Genomic DNA, 26,631 nt, shown 5'->3' with positions numbered 1-26,631 from the left:
GAGAGAGGTAACCCTAGTTGGAAAAAACTGGGCTCCGTCTTTCGGAAGAGACGTTAAACCGTTGGTCCAAAGGAAATGGTAATGGAAATGGATGAGTTAGATAGGGTTGGGTACGTCCTCTTAAAAATGCCCTTTAAGGCCCCTCTTGACTTGGATAGGATACGTCCCTTTAAAAACGCCCTTTAAGGCCTCTCGAGGTAAATAAAGTAAATATAGGGTAGACCGGGGACAAAAGTAACAGGGTACAGTTGTAACATCGTGAATATTTCTTAAACTATAAAAGGTACATGTGTATGACCGCGAGGCGAGATCCGCTAGATAGAGCGGCATTTGTTCCTTAGTTCATTGCCGCCCCTCGCGGAACGTGCACGTGTGCAGGAGAAGAAGTTACTTTTTTCCTTCCTGAAGTAAGTTTTCTTACGTGCATAAAATCTGAAATATTTTTCTTTTTTTATGCCGAAGGTATAAGGTTTTATTTTTATATGTTTTAGTGATTATTTATGTTGATGATTTGCATAATACGATTGACTTTCATCCAGATATTTATGTAAAAAATTTACTTCGAATCATAAAATATCATTAGGGGACAATTGTAACATCAATGCCTGGGAACAGTTGTAGCGTTACAATTGTCCCCGTTGCTCGGGGACAACTTCAACTTAACCTAATTTTTTAAATATATATGATTATAAATAATCTTTCAGTTGAGAAAACAGTATTATTTGTTTTTGTTTGCTATAATGTAAAAATACTGATATTGTCATGTAACAAATTATTTTATCATTAAAGTTGCATTTTTTATAGAAAATTCGTAAGATTGATTACATAAACCTACTAAATAACCATTATTTTGTTTATAGATGATGTGGTACAATCGTTCCCCTCTGCTGTTACAATTGTCCCGGGGGTTGGGACGGTTGTAACAGTATTCCTCATATTCTTTAAACAATAATAACTTTTTTCCTAGTTACATTACTGAATTCAGCACAAGAAAATTTTGTAGTCAAATAAATACTACATCTAAAGGTACAGGTCTTTTTTACGTAGATATTATATTTTAACTGTTATAAAATCTTAAACTCAAAATGTTACTTTTGTCCCCGGTCTACCCTATCTTTATCCTTTTTTTTTATTATTATTGTTTATACTATTCTTTGTGTGCGCTAATTGCGCTGCGCTCCTTCTTCTCCTTCTATCCGAGACCTAACAGCGATCTAAAATATTAAGAATTCACGCCTCAGATATTCACAAATATCTCATATTTAGCGTGGGCTTAGATTTGGTGTAGGTACCGTGGTGCGAGTATTCGCGCCTGGCGCCCATACCGAGTTCGGAGGACATCCCTGGTCGAGCTACCATTCAGTACCAGTAATTTTTATTGTAAATTTAAGATAATTAGTGAATTGACGGCGCGCTCCTTCTCGGCAGACGGGACCGAGGGGACTCGCCGCCGTCATAATAGGTCAACTTTGCATACAAATGCAGATGGATATGCTGCCCGCAATTGCGAATAGATACCATCAGCATCGGATGCGTACAGAATACGGACAGAAACGGACAAGATTTTCCGTTGCAAAAGCATATAGATGACACGCCGATAGATCTCTATTTAGATAAAGTTACACGCTGTTACATTTTTTGTCTGCATTTACAGATACCTAGTGTTGCTTACCGAAACAGATAGGAGTTGAATCTTTTCTTCAAATTTGTTGTTAGAGCGGACAGGATTTCGTTAGATATTACCAGCGACTAGTTTGCGACGACGCCGCTAGGCGGCGCATGATGGAAAGCGTTTTTCACATTTAAAATACAACCAGCCATAATATATAAGCAGGCGTTCTGTGAGGCGAACACCAGAAAAATTACAGTGTTATAACTGGAGGAATCTCTTCTCTATAAAGGTATTTCCTGACGTTTAAAGGTAGAATCTACCTGATAACTACAAACCTCCCACAATGTATATGTATTTGCAGTAATAAGAAATTAATAAAATGCATTTGCAGTTAGAAACGAATAGAGCGGGCAAATTATAATTGCATGCAAATGCAGATAGATATCCTGCCTGGTTCTGCAATCAGATGCGGATAGACATTCAAAATTGGCTACGTATAAAAACGGATAGGATTCATAATTTGTCTGCGCATAGGTTTAGATAAATTCCGTTCCGTTAGGAATCAGTTAGATACAGTTAGCTTTCTTCACCGTATTATACACAGTCTTATAAAATCTGCAACACTTTTCATCTGCTTTTATCCGTAATTGCAGGGACAAAAACGCATAGTAAAACAGTCAGAAACGGACAGAATGCATTTTCTATCCGTTTCTAATGGAATTTTTACTAAGGTTTTCTATGTGCACGGGCTTTTAGACCATATACTACTGGACCGCGCATTGCACTCTTGATAGAGTGGCGCCGAGTTGAGGGACAAGGATAACATAGTTTGACCACGCGTGTGACAAGGAGGTCTCACTTATACGAATTAGCGTCCCTATAATAAGAGTTAAACCAATGTGATGACGATTTTTTATTGGTCCGCCATTTATAGTCAAGAAGTTAGTGGGAGTGAGACAAAGCTATAACGGTGTTCTAGGGCTCGATTACGGTTCTTGAAACGAGATAAAAATTACAAAAGTGAACAGATTTACTGGACTTCGATCAATAAAATCATAAATACTCTAATGATTTCCTCACTTTTGTAATTTTCACCTTGTTTCAAGAATCGTAATAGGCCATCTAAAGCCCGTATTAGACTACGGATTAGGATTGAGATTGGATTGAAATATGCGACTTAATTTGCTGTTTTGGTTTTAAGTGACCTGAGAATCGTGAATTTAGTTAGATGGTCTTGATAGTTAAAAATGAAACAATAGTCTCTATCTGGCTCACTCTGGATATTGATTAAGTCCACTTGACATCTTGAATTCATATGATTGGAAAGAATTGACGCCACGACTAATCCTTTTATTTGAATTTTTTTCTTACCTTGACATTGTTCACATAATGACAAATAGATTTGAATGGGTTCTGGGATTGTTAGTGGCATTGCAGTACTTTTTGTTAATTTTAACTTTCATAACCGAAAACAAAAAAAAATAAAATTTTATCTCAAACATAGTAAAGTACATTGGTTCCCAAAACAAAAAAATAAAATATAGAATAATTAATAGGAGTCCTCAATTCAGAGATCTGAAACAAACCTGATATAAACGAACTGATATGATGAGCTGATATAAACGATACTGATATAAACGAAAGTACGACGATTATCACGATGGTTTATTTGTCGGTGGTAGGAGTGTGAATCGAGTGTGAATGGCTGAGGATGAGACACATATTTATTTAACAAAATCTGGTAGAAAAGGGAAGCAGAAATTTACTAGTTATACTTTCTCAGGAAAAAATAAACGGACATACAAAATGCCGATCATGGAAGATCGACTTATTAATACGGACGGAATTAATGGAGATGACGCGAGAGAACAGGACCGGGAGAACTTGAACAGAGTACGCGAAGAATTAGAGCGGGCGCGACGAGACCTTGAGGCTATGCGAATGATGAACGCCGAACAGCAACATCAACAACGAGATGTCCTTCACCAGGCTCCTAATAACGAAGGAAGCCGGAACCACGTCAATACTGAGGAGATTGCGACGTTAATCAGTAACGTACAAAATTTTAACTTAGATATTAAGATGCCGAAATTTAAGGACGAACTTACCTCAAATCCTATGGAATTCGTGGAAGGGTTAGAGAAATTTTTTAAAACAAAAAATGTTAAAGAGGATCGGAAATTATTAATTGTTGAGCATGCATTAGAGGGAAGGGCGAGCTTGTGGATGGACTTGCGGAGTGCGGATATTCAAAATTATGGGGAATTCAAAGAACAATTTATTGAGAAATTCTATTAAGTGCCGACTCGCGTGCAATTCAAAAACGCGTGGATGGAGAGACGGTATGAGTCGGGGGGGGGGGGGGATTCATTGCAAATATACTATTACCGTCAGCTCAAAGAAGCGAAATATTTCATTCCCAAATTGTCTGAATATAAAATCAACTACAAAATCGTTCAATAGTATCCCCTCTGGATCAAAGAAAAGATGGTAACCATTAATTATAATGACGCGAATTTGATCGTGCAAACGCTGGCGAACTTGGATGGAATTCGAAGGGAGAAGGAACGTAGTCAACAAAGATACGCGAGCCCGCACATAAGACAAAGGACATTGGGAACATAATAGACATAGGTATCAACACAATAGATTCCAAAACAGTTATCGGAATGAGGATTATTATTCGGGTTATAGAAGGGGTGGTCGAAACGGTTTTTGAGATTTCAGGCTACCTGATACGCGTTATCCTCCGCCAGCGAATACACTACGAGTGAATAGAGATAACTTCGACACTAGGATCAATAACAACGAATCGAGTAGTAATTTAAACTAGAAATCGGTGCGATGAAATCAGGTCCGTCGTCGCATCGGGAGGATTTTGATTTTGTGAGTGAATTGGCTAGCGGAATTGAAGGAAAAAAGGACCAAGATAATGGCGATCGCGTTAATTTATTGGCTAAATGTCCACATGTCCGAGTTAGAATACATAATCAGCAAATGATGGCATTGCTGGATTCGGGTAGTCAGATATCGGCGGTGTCGGAGTCGTTTTATAAAGAAATAATGTTACAAAACGGAGTGAGAGAATTGCCCGTGACAAACCTGGTGGTCTCGACCGCGATCGGGAAAAAGTCAACACCAATTAAACGTCAGATTTTCATTCAAATAAAAATCGAGGATATCACGGTCGAGGATTCTTTTCTAGTTGTACCTTATTTAACATCAAACTTGATTTTGGGTCACAATTGGCTATCGAGGAATAATGTGATCATGGATTATAAGCGAAATTGTATAGAAATACAAGGACGACGGTTGGCGAATTCGTCGGTAATGTTCGGGCGGGACGCGATGGAAACACTTGTATGTACTTAAAGAAACGATACGGTATATGTATATGTGATAGAGATATGTGAATTAGACGCGAAAGGGGAGAAGGACCAAATAACAAATAACGCGATTAGTTCAAGTGAGGTAACTCAAAAGGAAAATAGGGGGGGAGAACTAAGTTATAATAAGATAAATGAGGAGATGATAACGGAAGTGATTAAGAGCGACCGGGTTGAAGAAAATAATAAAGAAACAATTATACAAGAATTGGTACAAAGAAAGGGGGATATTTATAATGAAATGTGTGACGGTAATAATATATGTAATGATCATGATATATGTGATGAGATATGTGATGGTATTGATAATGATATAGGGGATAATAATATATTTAATAACGTTCCTCTAGCTGAGAAGAAAACGGAGTGTAGGCAAGGTGTACCGGAGGGCCCGATAGAGATCGCGTGTGAAATGACCTTACTTGACAACGTCCAAAAACATATTTTTCGCGAAATGTTAGAAAATTTTCGTTCACTTTTTTCGGACAAGCCAGGCTGCGCGAAGGGATATGAGCATCGCATAAAACTAAAGCCCGGCATCCGTCAACCGAGAATTTGTCATAATTATCCTGTTCCGTATGCGTTACGCGAGCCGACGAGAAAAGCAATCGAAAAAATGATCAAAGATAGGGTTATCGAAAGGGGAATTAGTCCGTATTGTAATCCGGTAAGAATCGTAAAAAAGGAAGATGGTAGTGTTAGAGTTTGTTTAGACGCGAGAGGCATAAACGAAGTAATCGAAGACGATCAAGAATCACCACCGCTAATAAATGAATTAACGCAAAAGTATCATGGCGCTAAATGGTTCTCGAAGATAGATTTGACTCACGGATATTGGCAAGTGCCATTGAAAGAATCGTCGCGACCGTTCACTGCGTTCTTGTTTGATTTCAAAACATATTTATATTGTAGGATTCCGTTTGGATTAAAGACTGCCGGTAGCGGTTTTATAAGGGCATTGAGCAACGCGTTGGGGGACGAGTTTAACGAATTTATGTCTAAGTATATTGATGACGTAGTAATTGGAACCAAAACCTTCAAGGACCACCTAATGGTCCTAGAAAGAATATTTAAACGTCTCCTTGAGTATAACTTTACATTAAAATTATCAAAATGTGTATTCTTTCAAAAGAGTGTTTCTTTTCTTGGATTTGAGATAACAGCGGAAGGTGTGTCGCCAGAGCGGAGGAAGCTCGAAGTGATTGCAAATCTCGAGGAGCCAAAAAATAAAAAACAATTACAACAATTCTTGGGGGTATGCAATTACTACCGTCAATTTAACGTAAGACATAGCGCGTCAGTGAGCTCGCTTCGCGAGTTACTGAGGAAAGATATAAGGTGGGGGTGGATCCGAGTACATTCATTGGCGTTTAACGAGATAAAAGAAAACCTGAATAGAAGCGTAACACTGAGGCACGTTATCCCGGGAGTTCCTTTTAAGGTGCAAACTGACGCGAGTGATCGCGGTATCGCTGGAATATTATATCAGATCGATGGGGGAGGGAATCATAGCATAGTTGGAATAGTGAGTCGATGCTTGTCGCGCGCGGAGACTAAATATACCACAACAGAGAAGGAACTCTTGGCGATTGTATATTCGGTAGAAAAGTTCCGGGTTCATTTGGTGGGTGTGCACTTTGAGGTGGTGACGGGCCACAAGAGTCTAACGTTTTTGCAGTCCGCGGCTTTTCAGAGTGGTAGAATTATGCGGTGGATATTGTTATTGCAACAGTACTCCTTTTCGGTGGTGTATTGTCGTGGGGTGGATAACGTGGTAGCTGATTTCTTCAGTCAAAACCCAGAAGGAAAGTTTGCGGAGGAAAGTCTTGAGCAAATTGTTATCTCATCGTTGCATCAATGTTTCTCTCCCGCAAATGATAAAGAGGAAACATCGCTAAAGGTAATAGCCGCGATCCATTATGATGGCAATTTCGCTCGAGACATGAAGGCGTTGAGCGAATTGCAGAGTGATGATCCAAAAATAAGGTGTTGCATTGATGCTTCCGCTGAGAGGGGGGGAAATGCTGATTTTGTTGTATATAGCGACATACTGTTTCATCGGGAAAGGAGTAGGAAAAACTGGAGAATTGTAATACCGAAAACAATGCAACGATCGTTAATAAAGGAGATACACTCTAAACTGGGTCATCCAGGTGTTTATAAAACCATCACATATCTGAAACAATTTTATTATTGGAGAGGTATGTCGGCACAAGTAAAGAATTTTGTATTACATTGCGATATGTGTCAACGAGTAAAATATTTAACAGTATCAATGGAGGGAGAATATAATTTTATTGAGTCAAAAGGTCCGAATGATTTAGTTACTGTGGATTTTTATGGTCCTCTCCCGATGGCCCGCGGAGGAATGCAATATATATTTGTTATGGTAGACGCCTTTACAAAGTATGTGAGTTTGTATCCGATGAAAAAAGCAACTGTTTGCATGTGTGTAAAAAAAATTATGGATATCTTTATTCCAAAATTCGGAAAGCCAAAGCGTATTTTATCAGACCACGGTAGCCAATTCACGTCCGCATTATGGAAAACGCGACTTGAGGCCGAAGGTATCAAGGTTTTGTATAGTTTGATCAGACACCCGCAGTCAAATCCAACAGAACGCGTTATGCGCGAGTTGGGCCGATTATTTAGAACGTTATGCGCGAAAAAACATACAAAATGGGTTACGTTTGTGCCGAAAATCGAAGAAATATTAAATGTTACGGTCCACCAGAGTACGGGAGTTACACCGTATGAATTGCAATTTGGTCATTCCGTTCAAGATGAGATTCTAAAGCTCGTCCAATTTTCCAAAAGTGAGAAACCCTCGCACGAATTCCTAATCGCGATGGCTAGAGAGAATTTAAGGAAGAATTTTAAGTATCGTAAAAGACAAGGAGGTAAATCTAAGATTCAGTTATCGGTCGGGGACTTAGTCCTATTAAGAGTAAAACATCTCTCAAACGCTTGTGATGAGGTGATCGGGAAGTTTTTCCACCTATTTGAGGGTCCCTATAAAATAATTCGAAGAATAGGAGAAAACGCGTTCGCACTCGTTGATCCAAAGAATGAGCAGGTAGAGATAGGCATATATAACCGTCTCAATCTCCGAAAGTATTATCTTGGGAAAGGTAAAGACCGCGAAAAGTAGACAAGAAAGTATTTGTTCGAGTTCTCTCCCTAACATTGTACGGGTAAATACTGTTGATATTGGAATGTTTATATGTAAGTTATTATACCTTGACGATGTGTATGCGAACACTGTTGATATTGGAATGTTTATATGTAAGTTATTATACATTGACGATGTGTATGCGAACACTGTTGATATTGGAATGTTTAGATGTAAGGTATGATACTTTGACGAGGTGTAAATGCGAACGCTGCTAATCTTGGAAGATATCGATGTAAATTAATTATACTACACTTTGACGATGTGTCTATGCGAACACTATAACGATAACGTTGGAAGGATTATAGATAAAGTATCGGTATGAGTGAGAGATTGAATGCGATTGAGATTGAGTATGATTGGATCTCGCGCCGGTATTTTGATAAAGGTATGAGGGGAAGACGGCGTTAACTTGTAAATAACCATAAAATGCGTTATCAAATTGTAAGGAGGAGATTAAGTTTATGGCCCTCACGCTGAAGGTGTGTCCCATAAAAGGGGGGGGCATTGTAAGATGTAATATGTGAGATGTAATATGTAGGGTGTAATAGTGTGAGCACGCTACCATCCACCACCCTATGATTCTCCCGAAGTGGGAGGCGGGTGATTTCGCTCATGCCCATCGATCCGCGATCCGATGATCGATGGGACCGAGCGAGGCTCGGTCTCTTTCGTTCTGGGGGCTCCAAGCGGCGCACGTATCTGAAGGGCCGAGGCAGCTAATCTAAAATCCTTTGGTCGGAGACTGAATTCCGGATCTTCACACGGTCATCACACTGCCGGCGACGGATCTTGGCGAATACCACCCAATATATACGCAGCAATTGAAGAAGACGAAGCCGAGAGCCCCCGGAACAGGCGAGAAAGCCACCGAGGGAATCCCAGCGCAGTACAGTCTACAGGCACACAGCTGAGTACCTCACATTTACAGACTTAACTTGCGGCCGGCCTGTGTGCGGCCATAACGTAATAATTCGAGCGCCGCATAAGGGACTTGAGTCATTTGATACATCGTGCGGGCCATAAGCGGTTTCGTTCGTTTTCCTCCGGTTTTGACACGCGCTTGTACATTTTATATATTTGACTGTTCTTCTATGAGGACAGAATTACGAGCGCGAAGAGTGCGTGTGTGTATGGATGAATGCGTGTGGATGTGTGTAAGCACTCGCGGATGAAAATACTGCTGTAATAAAGCCCGGAATTATAATTAAAGACGCGTTTGTAATAGAGATACGAGTTGAATTCTATGTTACCCATTCCTGCCGTGGAACTGAGCCGTCGTGAGATCGATCAAGTAAGAAAAATCTTACAACCTTTTCAATGTCCTATATTGTTTGGGTGACAAAGACGTTTTAGTGTCTTTCAAAAGTTTTGCTTCTTTAAGGGCTTACACCTGAGTAGAATTTTGAAAAAATCGATTTTTTTAACTGCATTTCTTGAAAATATATAGTTTCAAAAATATTGTGTTAAAATATTATTAAGAAATTCGAAGAATTGGAGAAGTTACGGAAGTTTTACTGAAGCGGGGCGGAGCGAAGCGTAGCGGTATCGTGCCTTTTTCGCCGGTATCGCGAGATAGCTCTCTCCTCTCAGGACTTCGTGTCTTTCGAGAAGCCTTTTCTCAAGTCGTCATCGAAGGACTTTAATATGGCCCCGGAATCGCCGACAAAAGGTAAAATTAAAAAATTTTTAAAAAACAATTTTATTGTTAATTAACAAAAAATTTTTTTTTAAATTATTACAAGTATTTTCGAGTCAAAATAAAACTTTTTTGTCTTTTGCATTTTTTTCGTAAGACGAGCCGTTTTCAAGTTATAGCATTATAAACAATTAATGATATCCAAATCTCTTCTAAACTTTAAATGCGTTTTTCTCGAAACATGGTTTTAAAAAACGGTGTTTACGATATCTCGAGAACGGATCGATAGATCTTTTTGAAATTTGGACACGATATTCTTGGATGCTTTGTCTAATTAGCTACGATCAGATTTTTATAAATTTTTTGTTACAAATGTTTAAAAAATGCATTGGTAACTTGAAAAAATAGGTCAAAAATCGACTTCAAACTTCAAACAGCCGCCATTTTTCAATTTTTTTTTTTAATTTTTTTTGGCTCGTAGCTAACTCATGTCTTGTATATCACTAATTAGGAATTTAATGCATATTTTTGTTCCAGATGACGTGACAACCCAAAATGGTGAACACCGCAAAAAAACGGGGCTTACGCTGACGCCAATAAACAATATTTATTGTTGATAAATTTTAATTAAAAAATTCACAAACGTATTAGAATACATGCTCTTTTTAACAGAAAAAAAAGTTTTTAAATAAAGCAATTATTTCCCGAGAAAAAAATTCCCAAAATATAGTCACTTTACTCAGGTGTAAGCCCTTAAGGGAATCCTATAGTGGAGGCCGAACTTCCTCGACGTAACCGAAGGGACGAAACGGGGGTAGACCGACAGTACCGACACCCGGTCTTCCCCACAGGGTCTGTCAGGACATAGAAAGACACACCGGTCTTCTGACCGGGAACCCTCGCGTAACGCGGGGGCGCGTTAACAAATAGGAGAGAGTGGACGCCGGGTTTGGGGGGATCCCTGAAACCTCTACGGAGGTGGGGGTCCTTCCTTCCCGCCGTTGCTTTAGTACCGTGCAGGTCGGCGGAGGAAGCGGGTCGGGGCTCGGGCGAACTCCCCAAGGGGATTGGCCACGGGTGCTCCCTCTGATCCGCGAAGGCAGGGGGCTGGGCTCCGAAAAGGGACTCCGACGGGTCCCGAGCCGGTGCTCGGCGCCCGCCTGCCCTCTGAGGGGGCGCGAGGGTGGGAGAACGCCGCCCGGTTCTCTTTGGGCGGGCACTCCTCCCATCCTCGCACGGGGGGTGGGTGAGCGGTCGGGGCTTACCGTTCGCTCGCTGCAGCTGCCCTAGCCAGGCAGCGGCAACCCCGTGGGGAGGGATGACGGACGAGGGTGGTGGCACTCGTCCGTCACAAATTAGAGGTTTTTGCTTCAAGCAAACGCGTGGGGGAGCTCGCGGATGTGATCAATGCGTTTCCCAGGGCTCCCCCACAAAGCGCAGTTAGGGTCACTCGCGGTGGTTTTAGCCGGTAGGCTATGGAGAAATGGCGGGACTCAGTCCCTGCTCTCCGTAGAATCCGGCACTCCCCCGTCCTTCCCCGGGGGCGGGGGGTCTTCCCCTCTCCGGAGGGGCTACTGGTCGAAACCCGCGGGACGCTCCCCGATCGGGTCTCCAAGACCTCGTGACTGGTTAGTCCTGCGGGGATTCCAGTAGATAAAAATTTCCACCGCGTAAAAAAAAAAAAACTTTCTCGACGTCGGGGTAATGTCAACATTTCTAATCCTGTTTTCTATGTTATATATCTATATCCGTCCTTGTCTAACAAGAGGCATCTGTCTTTGTTCGATTGCTGCGCCATCTCTCGCTACACGCAATACTGCTCTTCCATGTCATCATTGCTAGTGCACGTTTGCAATAATCATTTTTCGCAGATAACTTTTTTGTTTAGAGTCTAAACCTAATTCTGACAACGGTATCGTATTTTTAGATGTAATCCGCTGGCCACGCCACAGTTTTTTGTAACAATACATTGTAGAATTTTTATATAAAGCGAATGTTTTCGCAAGTTGATGCATTGTTATATGCAGTTTCTAAAATTATTTTTATTTTTGGTATAAAATCGCGTGGTGTGGCCTTTATTTCCGAATATGCTTCAACTTTGGAGAAGGATTTTTCAATCCGTAAAGCCAAAAAAAGATATCTGTGCAAAACAAATGTCGGTATTACAGACCCGGCTACAGGATCCCCTTAACCTTACAAATTATTTGATATCGCTTATTCATGAAGTAATCACTACGATTATTGCTATTGTCTACAATTTTTTTTATTTTTTTATTAAACACCTCTTTCATTTTCTTCTATAAAACCGTTCAAACAATCGAATTTTGTTTAATAACATTAAAAAAGACACAGGGTCTGTTTATTTTAGCTGCACTGGCTGAGAACATAAAGTCATAAAACATAGTTTTAGAACATTCAGAACACATTGGCATCGAAAACTAAAAAAAAAAAAACAATTTTTTCGATCTTTTCTACTTTTCGATCTTTTATATATAATTCTTTTAGATTTGGTTAATTAGACCTAGCTTTCACCAATCACTAGCAACTAGCGTCACTCGCCTTGGTTGCGGCCACACGTGGAACTAGTTTACATAACAATATATAATAATAGTAGAGTCCTATATAAAAGAGAAGCGCGACCGGGGTGTAACGGTTGCACTAATTGGTTCTGAAATTTTCTCTACAAACATATAATTAGATGGAAAAGAAGAGCCAGTTAAAAGAAGAAAAAGAATACAGAACCTTATTTCTAGAATTTTAAAAAATTGTGCATAGTGATTGCGATCTTTCTTAAGGATCGTAGTGAATGCATTGTAGTAAATATATATCACATCGCGATTTTTATCTTATTTAACATTGTGCGTATTTTTGTATATGTTCAACACTGCCTGTTTTTGTCGCATTAAAAATCTTTGATAAGTTCAGAACAATGACAGCTGACCAAGCGATCAAAAATCTTAATTACTACCATGCAATAAATACGAAAGCATTTGTTTTTCAGTGTAATAGAATTGAAAAATTTTTAATGAAATTCAAAATTATTTTCAAAAAAGATATCTTCACGAAATAGAATTTAATTTAATTAAAAAATTACAAATAACCTTTTGGCTTAATATTAGCCTTAGATATGAATAAAAAATAATAAAATACGAATGAAGAAAGATAATCAAACACAGATAGATAGATCAGAGCTTATCAGTATCGTAACTGGAAATTTTTTAAGTAAATGCTAACTTGAAAAAAGCAAACACAATGATAGGCGCTTATGCAGTTTTGCGATGCAAATGCTTAAAGAAACAAAATTTCTTATTTTCATTATTACAATTTTTTCACCAAGAGGAGTCTAGACTGAGGGCGCATTTTGTCTACTCGAGGGCCATCAACCCGGGGACATAAAGTATTGTTAACAGAAGAATAATAATCTTTTGTTTATCCTTTAGTTACTGTGAGAGCGAGGTTCGCATTAGACGTGTTCGTATGTCTTCAGAGACACGTTTCATTAACGCTTACACTGCTGTTCCCCTTCATTGCGCAGTGCCCAGGCTTAGTGCAGGCAAATGCTTTGAAAAATTCTTTGCAATAAGGAAAGAAATCTTCTTATCAGTCCAAAAAAACGACGAATTTAAAGCTTTTTTAGAGAATTTTGAGTCACTTTCCGAGATAGCTCTAATCACAGACATAACAAATCACTTAAATATATTAAATTTAAAGTTGCAAAAGGCCAAGCAGAACATTTCCCAGTTAATTAGTTACATTGATGCTTTCCATAGAAAATTAATATTAATGAAAAATCACATGGAACAGAATATTGTACATTTTTTCCCATCTTGCCAAATTCTCAGTGAAAAACATGGCACAAACATAAATTTTAAAAAACACACATTCTCGAATCGATCGTAAATCAATTCGAAACATGTTTTAGTGACATATCGACACTTAGAGCCGACTTAATTCTTGTCGAGAATCCTCTCACCGTTCAAATTGAAGAACAGAATCTCCAATTTCAGGAAAAACTGTGTAATTTGCAAACAGATATTTCCCTTAAATCACGAACAAAAAAAGGAATAGAATTCTTTAAAATTTTAAACAAGTCATCTTATCCCAATTTAATAAATTTCAGTTTTTGTATTTTTTCAATGTTCGGTTCCACATATTTATGTGAATGTTCCTTTTCTAAAATAAAATATACAAAAACGGATAAGCGTTCTAATTTAAATGACGCGTCTTTATCTTCCGTCACTTATACAATCGCATAAACGGTTCAGAAGATCTGTTCCATGATCTCTTCTGTTGGAATCTACGAATCTTGGGTTCGATCCTCGGATCGTTTCGATTATCTACGATTATAATAGTTGCCTTCCTTTTCACAGAGAGGCGCTGTTGTTCCGCGTACACTTGTTCATTCGTCTCTGCGACACGGCTCAGGCAACATATCGAGAAGCTATAGTAAAGAGAATAGAAGTATAACGGTTCTATTTTTCTTATCCTAAGAAAGAGCTATTTCCGTATTTCTCTGTGTACCTGCGTCCACAGGTTATGGGCCCAGAATGCAAATTGTGAAATAAGTGCGGTTGATAGAAAATTGTGAGTCAAACGCGAGTGCAGTTGCCACGTATATTTCGAACACGAGTCGATCACGTGTAATACGTATTGAGACTATTCGGTGTATTTGCGAATCCTTGTCATCTAGACTTTTTTGTGATAATGTCGAGTTAAATGAGGATCGAATTGCTCACGAAGGACAATTACGACTCCTGGAGCATGCAAGTGGAGGCACTGATGATCAAAAATGGTACGTGGAAGTATACGAGCGACAAATGTCCAGCACCGGCAGGGACGGATGATGCGTCGAGAGAGGCGCGCAAACGATGGATACAAGGCGACAAAGAGGCTAAGTCTGATTTAATTTTATCTATAAGCCCGCTTGAATTGCAACAAATATGTGGATGTATAACTTCGCGTGAAATTTGGTTAAAATTGCAAGGCATCTATACATCGAGAGGGCCGGCCCGAAAAGCCACTTTATTAAAGAAGTTAGTAATTTAAAAATTACAAGGGGAAGATGTGCGCGATCATATGAATAGTTTTTTTGACGCGTTTTTTTGAACTCGTAGTCATGGGCATAGACGTAAATAAGGAGTTGCTAAGCATTCTGTTGCTGTACAGTCTACCGCCGAGTTTTGAAAATTTTAGATGCGCCATCGAATCCCGTGATGAATTACCCGACGTGGAAGCCCTCAAGGTCAAGATCTTAAAAGAAAGCGAAGCCGATGCTAGAATAAACGCGTCGAAACGGCTGGAGCAATGGTTGCTTGAAAGAAGCCAAAAGGTGCGTGGAAAAAACATAATCCCTTTCAACGAAATGAAAATCATACTGATTCTAATACAGATGCTAAAATAAAATGTTTCAAGTGTCGTAAGTTCGGACATCGAGCAACTGAATGCCCACGGAACGCTAAAGGTCACGGAGCCAAGGCGGCTCAAGAATTCGACGCGTATATAGTGTGCGAGGCAAACCAAAACACAGCGTTCAAAACAGATTCAAGCTACAAGGACAGTCGTTGGTGCCTCGATAGCAGGAGCACGTCTCACGTGTGCCATATCGAGGACACTTTTGTTGATGTCACGAACGTCGGGCATAAGAAATTAAATTTGGCTAGCAACACTTCAGCAGATATTAAGGCAAGAGGAATTGTACAACTGAATATTTTAGATGGATCAGCGAATAGGACCGTCAACCTTGAAGAGACGCTTTTGGTACCAAATTTAAGGACGATTTTGATATCCGTGTCTAAGATAACGAATCGTGGAAACGAAATCGTAGTTCAAAGAAACGAAGCTATCGTGAGAGGCCCAGACGGATCAATTAAAATGGTGGCTGATCGTGTTGAAAGCCTATATTACGTATGTGGTGCAGATGGTAAGGCTCTGACGGCCTCAGAAGATGAGGATCAGAAAAGGCTGACACTGTGGCACAGAAGGATGGGCCATTTAAATATTCACGACCTTGTAGAGATGAAAAAGAAAGAATTGGTCTCTGGTGTGAGTATCGAACGCGCAAACAGCCTGTCACCCTGCGATACGTGCATGAAAGATAAGGTTACCTCATTAAGCTTTACTCCAAGCACTTCTCGAAGCACGAAGAAGCTGAATATCATTCACACTGATCTGTGCGGACCTATGAGAATCCAGTCGAAGAAAGCACTGGGCAGAAATCACATTGCGTCAACACCCGCGAGGGCCATCGCAATGCTTTGTTTTAATTAAACAGTCGGATTCCCCTAGTCCGTGCCAGTTCTGAGCTGAGCGTTGAATGGCGGCCGAAGAGGACGACCACGACGGCTCGCGCCGCCACGGAAGCCTCACAGCAAGGAAGATCCGCGGAAGGCCAAGGCACGGGACCGAGCTCGGATCCCCGGGACCGGCGCGAGAACGCCGATCGGTTCACCTCGCCCAGGCCCGGCACGTCAGCCAAACCCGCTTCCCGACCAAGCCCGACACGCCCCGCTCCTCAGAGCCAATCCTTATTCCGAAGTTACGGATCCAATTTGCCGACTTCCCTTACCTACATTAGTCTATCGACTAGAGGCTCTTTATCTTGGAGACCTGCGTCAAAGGCGCATTGTATTTTGTTACATTCATCGATGACTGCACCCGCTAGTACGAGGTCTACTTTATCAAGCAGAAAAGCGACGTCCTCAATGTGTGCAAAAAATTCAAGGCGTATGCTGAAAAACAAAATGAGGAGCGAATCAAACACTTGCAGAGCGACAATGGTCGCGAATACTGTAATGGAGAGTTTGACACATTTCTAAAGGAGCAAGGAATTCAAAGAAGACTCACTGTTCCACACACGCCACAACAAAACGGTCCACACCGTCCCTAAAAAATTGGACGTCATTATTAGGAGAGGAAAGGACCGTCTTGATAAGAATAACTCTGAATTGGTCTACAGAATTAACTACGATAATTGTTGTGCATCTTATATCGGACAAACAAAGCGATACCTTAAAACGCGTGTGGCAGAACATTTTAACGATATAAAGAAAGACGATAGTAAGCATTCCGTTGTCAGCAAACATCGCGTTTTGGGCATGATTTTAAATGGTCCGAGGCTGAGATACTGCACAGAGAAAATAATACAAAAAAGAGAGAAATTGCGGAAATGTTTCTTATAAAAAAGTATTCTAATACTATTAATCTAAAAAAAGACACGGATAATTTAAATCCCATATACGATAACGTCATATCGAGCGTATAATTTTGTTTTCCTAACGCGAGCGTGAAATGGGCCGCTTTTCGCGCTTGTTTTGAGTGAGCAAAACGATCCATTTCGCAATGTTGACGTAAGCCATTTCTCAACTAGTGGAGAAATGAAATTGTAAAACAAGCGCGAAAAGCGGCCTGTTTCACGCTCTTGTTAGGAAAAATAGTATGAACAACTCGTGGGAAGAGTGGTCGAGCCCAAATGAGTGTGATGGTCGCACTCGCTTCGCTCGTGCGACCAACTTCACACTCATTCAGAATCGACCACTTTTCCCACTAGTTGTAAAATATACTATTTCTGCGATTGGTTACTCTCTGACCTGACAACCTTGTAAACTTTTAAGTATATGCGATACTGCCAGTTCGTTCCGGACTTCTATTGTGTGAACATGAGTCGTTGTGTGGCTCGAAAATTTTGATATCGCTGTGTAACTCCTAGACGCTTTAATTCGTTAATATGATACGAAATGTAAATTGGTGCTATCGTGGGACATTCTTCTGGTAAATGAGTAACCCTCCTTTTCTTGTTACTGTTTGTGGGTTGGACATCATACTTATTAATTTTATTAATTTCTAGCCTTTTATGTATGATTTTTCTGTCAAAATCTCCTAAACATTAGACAGAGAATGTGTCGACGATGGTAGCCTTTTTCTCATCAGGTATTTTAAATTTTATTTGCACTTAAATATTTCTGCATTGACGAAAAAGAATTTTCTGTTATATTTTTCATGTTTTATACTTTAACTATTGACGATGTTATTCGACCCCATGCTTTATTTTGTTTTGTTAGATCACTTGATAAGGACCCGAAGCCTGGCTTGAAACGTTGTGAAGTTTATGTATATTTTTTGGCCAATTGTTGTCGATTTGAATATATTATTTTTGATTAAATAGTTCACTTCAATTAAAGTATACTTAGAATTCGCAAAGTAATTTGAACGTATGACAAGATGAACTTATCTTGTTTATTTGCTAATAAATAATTAATGAATACTATATCAGATATCGAGTGACGTATTATTTCATGTAAATATTAATTCGCATCGGTAATTCTAATAGTCAAGTGCCGCTAGCAAATGATAGCTCAGCCAATATACCACAATAGACAATGAATAAGTAAACGCAGGTTGTATCTTTGACCAAACTGACATTTAATACTCAAATTCTTACATTACAGGACATTGTTACAGGAACAAATGTCGCACGAGAAACAATAAAGGAAATATCTACCTATCTTACTGTTCGCAAATTGCATTAGCCACCCACAAGGTTCTTGCAGTTCTACTAACATTGTCAAATTTCTTTATTATAAAAAAGTCGCACTCCAGAGCGAGCCGCAGTCATAATGTGAACGGAACCGACCGGTGACACGTCGTTCCGAATCGAAAGACAGCGACTGACTAATCGCCGAAATATAAATAACCGACTAGGTCAAACAAATAAAAATAACGCTTAGAGAGAAATTATTACGTGACTCTTATGATTCTATCGTATAGCGGATTGAGATTCTCAGTGTCCTTCTTTATATTAATCGTGTTCTTTTGTTCTTTTTTTATGTAAAACATCTCTGCAATCTCCCTCTTCCTTACATTTCTCTCTTTATGCATAATCTCCGTATCGGATCATTTGAAATTATGTCCGTGTGTAAATCGGTGCTTGCTAACAACAGAGTGGTTATTCACATCTTTTTTGATGTCACCTAAATGTTCCCTAACACGAGTTTCCAAATGTCTTAGAGTTTGTCCAATATAAGAAACGTTACAGTCATTACATTCAATTTTGTAGACCACTCCTGTTTTTTTCATATTTTTGAACTTGTCTTTGCCTCGTTTTATAATTGAATCCAGCTTTTTGGGGATCGTGTAAAGAACATCCAGGCCACATCGGTTTACAGTACGGCGAATATTCTCACTAAAACCTTTAATGTAAAGAAGCGCAATGTATCTCCGGGCGTCGAAAGTATTGCTTACATTATTACCGTCGGTGATGTTATTGCGATAATTTAATTTTTTTAATATCTTGTTAATTTGCTTATCAATCAGCTTTTTAGGGAAGCAATTTTTTTATTGTTTCTTGTGCGACATTCGTTCCTGTAACAATGTGCTTGTAATGACTTCGTTTTGTATACTTTTCAGAAATCTCTTGATAAGGACACAAAACCAGTGTCGAAACGTCGAGCTAATGTAAGAATTTGAGTATTAAATGTCAGTTTGGTCAAAGATACAACCTGTGTTAATTTTTTCACTGACAAAGTAAAGAATTTGGTAATAAGTAAACGGTTATGATAATTGATCTTTCTTAGCAATCTGTCTAGCAATCGAAATACGAGTGAGAATCCTGAGCGGTTCGTCCGTCGTAACAAATTTTCCTTGTCGCAAGAAGGGAGGCCCCTTATGAAAATGTGCCCTTGAGTGCTCAATGGCGGTCAGTGGGAATGTATGGTTGCCCTACAGTTGCAATGCGAATTATATGGAAAAGTTAATGGAAAATATTGAGTAGCAATAAGATGAATGGAAACACAATGGCAAGATTCAAATGACAACTTTTTCCATACAGGCGTAATGGAAACTGCTAATGGCTTATGAAGGTTAAAACTTGTGTATGGAACTTGCAATGCGAATTATATGGAAAAGTTAATGGAAAATATTGAGTGGCAATAAGATGAATGGAAACACAATGGCAAGATTCGAATGACAACTTTTTCCATACAGGCGTAATGGAAACTGCCAATGACTCATGAAGGATAAAATTTGTATGGAATTTTTCTACCTTCAGCCAATTTGTTCAGTGTGAATTGTAATGGAAATTCGTCAATGGTAAATGTGGCGGTTTGCGCCACCAGTGGTACATGCATCATCATCACGCCCGCGCGGTAACTGTATTACCGGCAGTTCGCATCGACGGCGCTAGGCGTCGCATCGTTCATGCATTTTCTCAAATTCAAGGTTCGGCACGGACTGGTATATGTATGAGACCCCCTACGGGACACCGAGGCATATTTTCAGGCGCTAATCGCCTAAGGCAATTGAGCTCCTATTAGTTTGTCCGTTGAACCAAAGGCAATGGGAAATAAAGGCATTTATATTAAAGACAAAATAATACCATTTATTAAAATGCCATTGAATTCTTATTGTTTCAGACGCAATGGAAATAAAGGCATTTTTGCCAAAGATAAAAATTTCCACACAAAATCCCATTGGTATTGCCAATGTTAATACCAATGGCAATACTAATGGCAATACCAATGGCAATACCAACGGCAAAACCAGTGGCAATACCAATAGCAATACCAATGGGATTTTGTGTGAACCTTTTTATCTTTGGCAAAAATGCCTTCATTTCCATTGCGTCTGGAACAATGGGAATTCAATGACATTTTTTAATGGCAATGAAGGGCACATTTTCATAAGGGGCCTCCGCTTCGTTAATTGCCAATGGCGAACCATGCGCGAAAAATTAGAAAGAGCGATTGGCGATCGGCGGCCTACGTCATCGTTTCGCACGCAAGTGCGACGACGAATTTGTCAGCCGTCGGTTGAGATCGATGATCGTTACTTGGCGATGATCATTAGTGTTTATGACTTGGGTTTGTTTTGTCTCATAGAACCGTGGTTGTCTCATGACATTGACGTTTATTTGGTCAAGAGAAAGTTAGTTCCAGAACGACTTATTTGACGAAAGACCCATGTCATAACGATCGCAGATGATTAACGCGAAAATGTAATGCTCGAAGTTAATCACGGTCTTAAACAAATATTCAAGTTAATTTTATGCAAAAATCGGCAAAAACAAAGACCATTTTTTATTTTTTAATTATTTATGAAATTAGCGATAACAACAAATTAAACTTTACAGAATCAGCAAATTAGTAATTAGTCACAAAAGGTTACTAATTACGTAAAAATTAATATTTATGCAAAAATAAATTATCCGTTACTTAAAAAATGGGTAATTTATCAGAAAAAAAGTTTCCCATTACGTGAAAAATTAGTATTTAGGCAAAAATAAATTATCAATCAATTAGAAAAGCCATGCGATCCAAGCTTAGGTCTTTGACAGCCTTATATTAGTTACTGTATACATATATGTCTATATATATACATATAGTTTTTTCCAACATACTGCGCGCCGATTATTTGTCGGACTTAAAACACAGTAATTGTTAGAATTAAAAACCCTTCCCTCCCCGGAATTAAATCGACTCGATTTAAATATCTAATAACTGTAAAGAAAATTTAATTAAAATTAAAAATAAATTAATTTTTATTTACAAATTAGTAATTAGTAGACATAAATTAGTAGACATAAATTGAAGAACTATTATTAAAATAATAGTTCTTCAAAATAAATTATTGCTTATTTGAAAATTAAGGTATTTATGAAGGAGAGGGACTTTCTCACCGATTTGGCTAAAACTTCACAATTTTGTGTATTTTGGTGCGTAAAACATGAATCTATAAGTTAAAATTGTCGCTCTCACTTAGCAAAAAAGTTATTAAGTACTAAAGTTGACAGTAGCGTGGTTTGGATATCTGTCGTACCGATATGATGTAGACGCACAGGCCCAAGCGCAGTGACGTAAAAGTGCGTAAAATTATAAATGTGGTGTAATAGTGCAATTGAATAGGTCACGTGACAGCTATCTGATAGATAAGTCAAAAATATAACAATTTAAAATAATTTCCTTTTTTTTACCACAAGCCATTGTATATCTCATTATATGTTATTACAAGCCAAAATGCAACTGCATGAGTTTTTGGCAATAACTCACGATAGGGAAAAATTATAAACTAAATTGACAACGTCCTTAATTCGCTGCTCCGAACACACTATGGCTGCGATCTGGGGGAATTTATAGTAGGCGTGCATAAGTTCTTTTACCCAACCCTTAGTCCCAACTCCCTCACCCTTCGCTATTCAAAACAACTATAAATATTTCAAGCGCACTGAGTTAGCGTAACCCAGTGCGGTGTTTGAGGGTTAATGGCTAGGGGAGACCGGGGCTATTCGTGACACTGCTGAAATTTTGTCGCGGGCCTAACTTTAAAATGCTTGCTGCTAGAAACCTGTAATATCAATCACAGATGTTTCTTAGTGTCCTCTAGGTACCAACGGAATGGCATTTGCGTGTCAACCATTTTTCTCTCTCAGTGACAGAAAGTTTGATTTCAAGTGCTCAAAGTAAATTTTTTCAAATCCCAAAAATTTGTTTTCTTGCCGAATAAAATAATAAGAGATCCGAAACGGTAAGTTGTATTCAGTCACTCGACTTCACTAAGCATAATGCATGAGTAGATTTTATGGTATTCTTTCTTATCTGTAAGTCATGGATCATGAATAAGGAAAAATCACGCCGGGGCATTTCGTGACACGAGCAATCGAGGCAACCAAAAACGCCACAAATAAGCGTTCAAAGGAAAAACCAATTCGCAGGGGCCGCGGACGCCTTCGAGAAGTGGTTTCCCGTAATCGAATGTGAGCAATGAAGGCAATTAATGGAACAGGCGTTACATTTTTCCTCATAATTTTTTATACATATAATATGTAAATTCTGACAAATAAAAGCTTTTTCGAAGTATAAAGTAGATAAAAATTGCAAAAACGAAAGAAATCTATATAGTTTGTTCAATCAGAGAAAGTGTTACGCATTATCCCGTGGTTTGTCACGAATTACCCAGGCTTCGGGGCAATTCGTGACACATGACACAGCGATACATTTCTTGATATATTTCGAGACTCGTGAGAGAAAAACCTATATATTTTTTTTTTTTAAACTAGAGAGATGGACGATTACATCGCACTAATAAAAATTTTTTAAACATTTATACGAAGCAAGAAAAAAATTCGAAACAAAAATGTGTCACGAATAGCCCCGGTCTCCCCTATCTAATGAGTATAATTTTCGCATAATGTCAAAAGAGGCATTTGTTAATCAAAAACATAAAGTCTCTTAAATCAAAATTTAAAAATATAATGTTCGTAGTTATCTTTCTAGGTCCCTTACAGAAAAGTATTACTGACTAAATACTTAAAATCTCAGTGATTTAATACTGTCAATATTTATTTGGGAAATACTGGGAAAATACTGGTAGTGATAAATATTATAGGTAGTGATTAATACTACACAGAACTACTGGTGCTTAGTATTGAATTATTCACCGATATTTCGATTTTCGATATTTACCCGGCATAAAAAAAAATTATTTTTTTCGAAATTTTATTACTAATTTATAACTAAATTTGTTTCTTAAGATGCAGTCTATAATTATAAATATTTTCTTGTATTTGAAAAAGACACTTACCTTGGTGGGATCGAACTCGGGACCTCTAGATCGTGAGCCAACTGCCTTACGTGGTAGACTACTTCTTAATTTGATGTAAGTGTTATATATAGTCTACATATGTCATAACCAGCGCAAATATATAATTTTTTAAAAATTATTTTAAGAAACAAATTCAGTTTAAAAAGAGTAATAAAATTTTGAATTGGATATTAAAATGATATCCTCAGTACTATTTCAAAACTTGTACACTTTTATCACGACGAATTAGTACAGACCTTCATATAAAATGTATTTGTGCCTTACTTTTATCTCTTTTCCTTAATATTATCAGGAATTACCCATTATAATGTTTCTATACCAATTGTAGTACTGGTCAGTGATTAATTTCACATGGAATATTCAGTTCAGTACTTGAGTATTAAATTAATATTAAAATACTGGCCAGTGATTTATTACACATGGAATCCTTGGTTCAGTACTTCAGTACTAACATTGAAATACTCATCAGTAATTCAACACAAGTATTTATTACACAAGTATTTTTCACCTAGTATTAAATGCTTTCTCATCAGAAATTTAATACTAAGTATTCAATACTCGTCCTGTATTAAATACTACTTTCATAAATTACTTACCAGTAATAAAATACTATGCAATACTTGGATCACAGTGATTCAAGTACTAATAAATACTTAATTTTAGTATTATTAATACACAAAATAAGTATTTATTACTAACCAGCTAGTAATACTTTTTTTGTAAGGGGTACCAAAACGTGGAATATTAGCTCGCATTTTTCTCCACAATCTTTCGATATTTTGGGTATAAACTCCAGTATTAGAGTCGACGAAATTTTGCAAATGATTCACTGTTTGGTTTACAGAGAATTTACATTCTCAGTTAAATTCTCATTTTGAATATTGTTATATGCACGCCAACAGTCACTATAAATAATAGAATTAGGAGCAATATATTTGCGAATTAATGGCAATGAAGTTTTAAAACTGCGATCTTTTACGGGAACAATAAAAACTTTCTTGCTGTTGCGTTTTATTTCGTCAAACACCCACTATTTTTTTAAAATATGACTTTTACATTTTCTCTTGCTAATTTTGACCACATCTCTTTCTACAATAATTCCCGGTCCACTAATTTGTTGCTCTTTTTTCATTAAATGCTGTGCTAATAACTATAAAATAAAATATAAATAACATAATGTATGCATATTTATCATTATCAAATACAAATATTTTGTATTAATGTACCTCTACAAAAATTCGTCCAGTCTACATTAGTTTTTTCCCATATTTCCAATTCATTACATAGAATGTAATGATGTGTGGTGGTTAGGTAATTTAAAAAAAAAATAAATCGGCATATTTTTACTATATCTAAATGAGTTTCGTGAGACAAAATATTGTTGAGTTTTTTGTAACAAAATATTGTTTAACATGCTAATTTTAAAATTGCATGTTATTTTTATCTTTTTTAAAGCATATTTTTATAATATTTACATAGTATAATTATACTATAATGCATAGTATAATTATCAAATATATTTGCGTAAGTTATAACATTGCCACATTTTGGACACTTAACATTGCCACGAACAACTTTTTTATTAATGAGATATTTCATTAGACTATCACAATTAAATGTTAAGTGTAAAAACTTATATAAATGCATTATTATTTGCACATAATACGTTATTAAAGATAAATGTACCTATACCTCAAAGATCTGAAGCAGACTGAGCAATAAATGTGTATAAATACAAGGAATACTAATGACAAGATCAACTAGACAACTCATATAATAACATCTCTGTTTATATGCGTAAAGCTTGCTTCTAAAGAAAAACTGAACAGTTTCATCATGACTGTCCACATACGATTGTAATTTTATCTATACGGTATCAAAAAATTCTATTTTTCAAACTTTTTTGTTAATAACTTTTTAATAAAAAAACAGTGCAGACTAAAACCCTCTGAAGGTCAATCAGGAAGATGACCTTGACAACACAAGTCAAGATCATGATCATTGGAGAGAGATTCGCTTTTGTCAAGGTACCGTGACAAAGATTACTAAAATAGCTTTTTTGCAAAGTTAATTGCAAATTTCTTAAAATTTTGAAGCGATAGAGCAATTTGACAAACAGGATCGTATCAGCATCCAAAAAGCTTCAAGAACTTATTATTCTTGTTATTGTGCTCGAAAAAAAAATAATTTGTTCATTCACGCACGCACGCACGCACGCACACAGTGGTATATGTATATATAAATAATTTTATTTAGCAGGTGCAAGTATATAGCGATTTTCTATTTTTATATAAACCAATTTTTTGAATATTTATTATACATACTTACTTTATGGCTCGTAAATGCATTTCCACAGTATTTGCAAGAATTTCATTATACGTCGTCTTTGATAACTTCAATGAAGTAAGATTCTGGCATAAAATTTTTGATACATTGTATTGATACAATGTATGTTGGAATCGATATCTGTAATTATTATAAGATACTGAAATATAGGTAAATATGCATAAAAGATTTCATTTCACCGATTTTCTCGCTACTTAAATATGTTGTAGAGTAAGTTCTACTGTAATTCTTCAAGGAAAAAGTTGAGGACAGCATTGGTTTAGAAGATATAACAAATTGAAGTTTGACATTAACGTTTATGTACGCTGTAATAATGTGTTATGTTTTCAACTCTTTTCATGCTTTTCCATGCGAAGCAAGATCTACCCCACTCCACTTATAAAGTGAAACGAGGTCTATTATAAAAACATTAAAATTGTGAAACTTTAATTTGTTATATCTTCTAAACCAATGCCCCTACTTCTTTCTTACGGAGAACTACTAACAAGGGGAAGGCGTGAGGACCGGGAAACAGATTTGAATAAAACTTATTTTTATAATGGTTCTTTACTAGTACTAAAACATAGTGATGGACTATCGCGCAACGTTTAGCCGTTTTCGTGAAAAATGCTTTTCAAAATAGGAACGCGATGCAAGTTTACCAGTTCATAAGCAGAGATTTCCGTCGAAATAGCGCAGCGAAGCAGGTGTAGCTCTTGATTGCTACGCTGCCGACCCCCGTTCGATTCCCGTCGACCTTTTTGCAAATTTCTTCTTGGTCTTTTTTATTCTTTTAGCATAAATAAAAATAAAAAAGTTTAATTTAAACAAAAACTATGTATATTTAAAAAATTTTAAATACATTTCATCACTGTTCAAATCCATTTCACGATCCTCGCGTCCTCTC

The 26,631-nt window shown here is 37.6% G+C and overlaps 1 protein-coding gene across 2 annotated transcripts in view; it reads right to left on the bottom strand.

Annotated features, from left to right (window-relative positions):
• LOC139809977 (odorant receptor 13a-like) overlaps nucleotides 1-26,631 on the bottom strand; it is a 602,938-nt gene that overhangs the window by 311,739 nt on the left and 264,568 nt on the right. For both annotated transcript variants that reach the window (XM_071773316.1, XM_071773309.1), the window contains one exon: nucleotides 25,728-25,865. In XM_071773316.1, coding sequence (XP_071629417.1) covers nucleotides 25,728-25,865 — 138 coding nt within the window. The remainder of the gene's footprint in view (nucleotides 1-25,727; nucleotides 25,866-26,631) is intronic.

The sequence above is a fragment of the Temnothorax longispinosus genome, chromosome 1 (assembly GCF_030848805.1).
Source record: "Temnothorax longispinosus isolate EJ_2023e chromosome 1, Tlon_JGU_v1, whole genome shotgun sequence".
NCBI classification, from domain to species: Eukaryota; Metazoa; Arthropoda; class Insecta; order Hymenoptera; family Formicidae; genus Temnothorax; species Temnothorax longispinosus.
Note: the sequence above shows the minus strand (reverse complement) of the source record. Positions and strands in the feature narration are given on the sequence as shown.